Source organism: Lissotriton helveticus, chromosome 2_1 (assembly GCF_964261635.1).
Source record: "Lissotriton helveticus chromosome 2_1, aLisHel1.1, whole genome shotgun sequence".
In the NCBI taxonomy this organism is placed as follows: Eukaryota; Metazoa; Chordata; class Amphibia; order Caudata; family Salamandridae; genus Lissotriton; species Lissotriton helveticus.
In genome coordinates, this window is record NC_136059.1 from 282,390,668 (window position 1) to 282,396,817 (window position 6,150).

The window sequence follows — 6,150 nt, forward strand, 5'->3', positions numbered from 1 at the left end:
TGGCACAACAAAATTGTGTGACCAAAGCAACTGCCCAAGAAACAACCTAGGTAGACCATTTACCTGGCCTGATAAAACCCAGACGTCCACCTAGCAGAACCCCATTGTAACCAAGAGCAAAGGAAAACTACTCTATGATATATCAAGAATTTGAAGATCATAGAACAGATGTACAGGTAGAAAACAGGGAGAGACATCAACTCCATCCGTATCTGAAACTCTTGCATTTTGAGAGATATCCTTAAAACAGCTTGTGCTTGATCATACCTTCAATCAGATAAATTACAACAGAGACAGTAGAACTCAGCCTTCTGACTAAGAGTCACAGTCCCTATCCACTAAGTCATCAGTGATTCTCCCAAACAGAAAGCCACGAGATCAGAAGTCTAAATAGTCCTTGCCAAGACTTAGCTGATGATGTGATTATGACTGACACTAAGCGATGTGAGCGCTTAACCCATTGAACCAGCTTGCCACAGTTCACTAGACAAAAACTGGAATGCAAGCATTTCTAAAAATGATCAAGAAAGAACAGGAGAAGCTGCACTCAGCAATATATATCTTTCGAAGCAAGAATAAGGGCAAAGTAAACAAGTGGCCTAAATCCACTAAAAAGAGAGGATTTAGAAGACCCTAAAAAGAATGTGAAAGCAGGACTGTCCCCAACAACAGAGCCAAAAGAGCAATGAAATCATAGCCCTTTAATGAAGGACCACTCCACAAGATCCAGTTTGGGACTAGAACCTATCCCCAGGACCAATCAAACAAAGAACAGAAAATACTGTACAACTGAAAACTCTGCCAGTCAACCAAGCTTAGGGCCAAAAGAAAAGAATGAGAAGTCTGAGGCGGAGGTGCCAATTAGACTAGATGTTATGTTATGTTGATTTGTATAGCGCACTAATCACCCGAGAAGGTATCCAGGTGTGTGGGCAGGTGGGTAGGTTTGTAATCCCAAAGGTGCTTACACTAACAATCAGGTTTTCAGCTTCTTGTGAAACCCAAGAAGTTAGGAGGAAGCTCTGATGTGTGGAGGGAGGTTGTTTCATGTCTTGGGTGCAATGTAGAATGAACGACCTTCACTTTTACTTTTGCATATGCGGGGAATGTGTGCGAGTGAGAGTGAGGCAGAGAATAGGTGTCTGGTGGGTTAGTGAAAGTGTATGCAGCTGTTCAGGTATTGTGGTCCTGTGCTGTATGGGGCTTTGAATGTGTGAGTGAGAAGTTTGAATTGGCAGCGCTTGCGAATGTGAAGCCAGTGAAGCTTCCTGAGATGCTGTGTGATGTGGGTGCAGCATGGGAGAACAAGTATTATTCTTGCAGCGGTGTTCTGGATGGTCTAGATTCTGTGTAGGAGTTGTTTGGAGATTCTGATGTAGAAAATGTTGCAGTAGTCCAGCCGGCTGGTGATGAGTGCTTGCATGACAGTCGGTCTGGTGTTCTGTGGGAGGTCTTGTTGCTGAAGACCAGTACTTCCACCTTGTTGGAGTTGAGCTGCAGGCAGTTGGTTCGTATCCAGTCTGCTACCATGGTCATACAGTGGAAGAAGCTGGTTCTGGGGGTGGTTGATTTTTCCATCAGGGAGAGGATGAGTTGGAAACCTGAACCAAAAGTACAGTCCTCAAGAAGAACACAAAGCAGAGTAAGCAAGGATAGTTCATGGCCTTATTCAATAGAGCTGGATCAAAAGGAAATAAAAATGTAACTTTACCACTGGTCATGGGAGCCCTGATAACCATATGCTGTAGTTTGTTTTGATAACACCTTTTCTATTAAAAAAAAACATGCTAATGGTTTAGATGCATTTTTTACCAGCAGGAATGTGCTTGGTAGCAGATGCTAGGGAAACAATACAAGTTAAACACGCATCCTATGTTTTGGGAGTTTGTGCAAAAAAGGGATCCACCACACTTATTCCCATATCTGTTCTCTGTTCAGTTGCACAGATTTCCTGCACAGAGAGAACAGCTTTACCTGATTGTCATGAAATTTGGAAAATAGAAATGGATGTCTATTTAAACATTGTATATGTGGCTGAGTCTATTCAGAATGCTTCTGGTGCTGAAAATGCAAAGGCATAACTATTTGAGGAGCAAATTGAATTAAGTGTTAGCTTTAGTTATTCTTGCGTGATTTGACAACATCATGCCTACCCAGAAGGCCCTATACTGACTCCTGCTAGAGTACAGAGTACAGGTCAAAACAATCTGATGGCAGCACAAACAACTGCTCAGTGGCGGCTCCTCCGCTATGGCAGAGGAGCGTTGCCCTACTGCTTTCTCACAGTGCGAGAAGCAAAAACAATAAATGATAATAACTTACAGTTATTACCATTTTGTGTTTCCTTTGTTCGGGGCTGCTATGCTTACGGAACAGGCAGGGGGGGGGGAGTGGTTTGCCAACTCCTAAGTGTGCAATGACTGTTTTGGCCCAAACCAGTCATGCGCACTTCCCCCTTCTACATGCAGGCTGCATTGCAGCCTTCATGGAGAGCATAACCACCCATCCAGCCACTGCCTGAACGCTGTGTCACGGCGCTCAGATCAATCACAAATCTGCATTGCAGCATTGTGTTTGGCTTAGGGGAGGGAGCCTTGCTGCCTGCCTTCTATTCCTGTCGGAGCAGGAGAGCAGGAGCAGAGAAGACGTGGTGCCCGGCCTCAAGGTAAGTGTTTTTTAAATGTTATTATTACACCCTGACCCCTCCCCCAGATGTCTAAGACTAGACTGCCACATGTGATTAGCAATCCACATGTGCTAACGTCAGCTTGCAACTTATAGGTCATTAACCCCTTTACCGCGGCGATAATTTCGCCGCAGTGCGGGGGTTCTATTTTGTGGGCGGGGCCGCGGCGGCCAACGGACCTGCGCAGCACTACCAAGGTAGTGCTCGTGACGGCCGTTGGCCAACGGCAGCAACGATGGGGTTAAAAACTAAAATAAACATGTGCTTCGGATTCTCTACTCCTATAGCACAAATCATCTATTCCTGCGATCAAATGGCGAAGGAAAACTTATAACAACAAGGATCTTGTATAACCCTGAATGTGTTACTCTTTGCACCAAGCATTTACTGACAAGGCCTTTCTCCCTTAGGCAGGTGTAGTTGGTTCTGCGGCTGCTGCTGACTTTAGCATCAGTGCTGGCGATGTTGTCTTCTTCCCTATGGGAATGTCCTATTATATTCGAAGCACGTGTGATGGAGACTTGATTTTGGCGCTAGCCTACAGCACTTGTGGCAAGGTAAGAAAACACGAGGTCAAATGAAAGTCAAGTACATGGCATTGATTATTAGGCTGTTGGTGGGCATCTCAGTATTCTTCTTTAGGTTGTATTTTGTAAATGATGTGCCCTGTGGTACATAGAAATGACACAGAAGGACGTATTAATTCAAACGTCCCTACCACTGAAGGGGACTATTTTCTCTTTTCTTTTGGGATGATAATAGTGTGCTTGCTGTCACTCACTCATAGGGGAACTAAAGCCTAAAGTTGGTGACATATTGCCCATTTCCTGTGTTTGTTGGTGGATGTAAGGAAAATGTGATCACTCTACAGGCCAGTAGATGAAAAGTTCTGGCCAAAAGCACATGTATGTATGTATGTATTTATGTATGTTTCAATGTGTATTTGTAAAGATTTTGTTTTAAAAAAATGTCTTGGGTAACACTAAAAAAACAAGTTAGTGTGGAATTTTGTTGTTGGTCTAGATTTTGTTGAATATTCTAGGCTACAAAAAATCTATCGGTTTTCCGCTGTCCAGATGTGCATATCCACGTCTCCCTTTCTCAGTAATCATGTTTGTGTCTTCTCTCTTGTCTCTGCCTCAGTGTCAGGGCTTCCCTGGTTCCAAAGACAATCTCTGTTCATATTTCTCGCTGTCTAGTTTCCACGGTTTGTGTTACTTTCTTGCCAGTTCCACGGTTGGTGTTTCTTATATAGTATCAATGCCTAAAAGCAAAAACTTTACAAAATATTTACAGATATTTACATGTAGTGCATGCACACCAAATCCATGTACATGATCAGTGTGAATCTCTAATATATCTAGCATGGACCTCGCGACTCTGGGCACACATTAGGTACTCCTGCTGTAGAACATTCCACAATGTATCATGCATATTAACATGAATTGTTTTTGTTCGCCTTGACAGCTGCAGACACTTTACATGGACGACTACATGCATGCCCTCAGAGGTACTGTTCTGGCACAGGTCTTTGGCACAAATGAGACATGCGTGGATCGACCCGCAAATCAGAGGCATAATGCCACTATCCGTGATCCCGCTGAAGACAAGAGCCTGAATATGAATGAAGAAACTACTGACCACATCGCCTTTACAGCGGACAGTCATGCAGTGAATCCTTTCTCTGGCCTCAAAAACATTCTGCACTAGAGACTGCCTGGAAGGGTCTGGGGAGTGTGAGACCTCAGCATTGAGGCTGTCGTGAAGGGTCTGGGGAGTGTGAGACCCAGCATTGAGGCTGCCGGGAAGGGTCTGGGGAGCGTGAGACCCAGCATTGAGGCTGCCGGGAAGGTTCTGGGAAGTGTGAGACCTCAGCATTGAGGCTACCAGGAAGGGTCTGGGGAGTGTGAGACTTCAGCACTTGAGGCTGCCGGGAAGGGTCTGGGGAGAGTGAGACCTCAGCATTGAGGCTGCCGGGAAGGCTCTGGGGTGTGTGAGACCCAGCATTGAGGCTGCTGGGAAGGGTCTGGGGAGTGTGAGACCCAGCATTGAGGCTGCCGGGAAGGGTCTGGGGAGTGTGAGACCCAGCATTGAGGCTGCCGGGAAGGGTCTGGGGAGTGTGAGACCTCAGCATTGAGGCTGCCGGGAAGGCTCTGAGGTGTGTGAGACCCAGCATTGAGGCTGCTGGGAAGGGTCTGGGGAGTGTGAGACCCAGCATTGAGGCTGTCGGGAAGGGTCTGGGGAGTGTGAGACCCAGCATTGAGGCTGCCGGGAAGGCTCTGGGGAGTGTGAGACCCAGCATTGAGGCTGCAGGGAAGGTTTCTGGGGAGTGTGAGACCTCAGCATTGAGGCTGCCAGGAAGGGTCTGGGGAGTGTGAGACCTTAGCACTTGAGGCTGTAGCTGCAAGAATCCCTGGAACAAATGGCTGCAGCAGACAACACTGACTTTGGAAACATATGCACTTCATTATACAAGAGGTAGCACTGAGCTGAGGCGGAAGTGAGTCCAAGGGTAGTCCAATGCAGGCCGTAGAGAACATCTACTAGCTGGAGAAGTTGAAATAAATATTCATTGTAGGGCTGGACTCATTTACTCATGGAAATGCACAACTGAGTTAGGCTCATAGGGTATTTTCACTTAATATGTGCGAGATGAATTTACATATATTGAAATACCTGTATATTATTTGCATATTATTTGGTTATTCTTAAAATCAGAATGTTTATTTTGGGGATTTCGATAAACCCAGCTATTGTCTTCGCATTAATGACTACTGGGTCCTGCTTGCCTTAGTCCGGTGTAACCATTGCTTGTAACAGTGTGAATCGATGGATTCTGAGGGGCAGATTTACAATAAACTAACGCAGCATGGTCCAACAAGTCATTTTGCTGCGCTGCTCAGCAGTAGGATGCGACATATTTACAACAATATGTCGCGTCTCTGTGCTTTCCCCTGCTGCTGCCATGCACCGACGCAGACACCCTTGCACCATGGTGCAAGGGTGTCAGCATCACGGGGATGATTGTTTATGTGCAGGAAAGGTTCCCTGCTTGCACATAAACAATCAGCTGGAGTTTTCTTTAGCGCGAACTTGACCCGTAAGTATCAGAGCGCTTTACATGAGCACCAGTTACGTTACAGATGGACACATTCATTTTTTGTTAGGCACTGGGAGATTAAGGGATTTGCCCAGAACCACAGGCTGTTGAGCGTCCCTGCAGAGACTCGAACCCGGTTCAGCAGCATCAAGATCGACCGCTCTAACTGTTAATATTACTAGTAGTTCGAGATAGTTTTTGTTGAACATAAGTAACTCTGGTTTCATAAAAGGTTGGAGACGCCTGAACTAGAACATATTATTATTATTAAATCTAGAAATGATTTGTAAGCAAATGCATTTCAGGTGATTATATATCTATGAGTATGGTCCATATAGGGATAGTTCCAAACAGGAGGAACCAG

The 6,150-nt window shown here is 45.4% G+C and overlaps 1 protein-coding gene across 1 annotated transcript in view; it reads left to right on the top strand.

Moving 5' to 3' along the window:
* Nucleotides 1-4,635, top strand: part of LOC144819315 (uncharacterized) — a 46,407-nt gene extending 41,772 nt beyond the window's left edge. The window contains exons 4-5 of the mRNA XM_078677265.1: nt 3,097-3,243; nt 4,154-4,635. Of these exons, the coding sequence (XP_078533391.1) occupies nt 3,097-3,243; nt 4,154-4,396 (390 nt within the window). The 3' untranslated portion in view covers nt 4,397-4,635. The remainder of the gene's footprint in view (nt 1-3,096; nt 3,244-4,153) is intronic.
* The last annotated feature ends 1,515 nt before the right edge of the window (nt 4,636-6,150 follow it).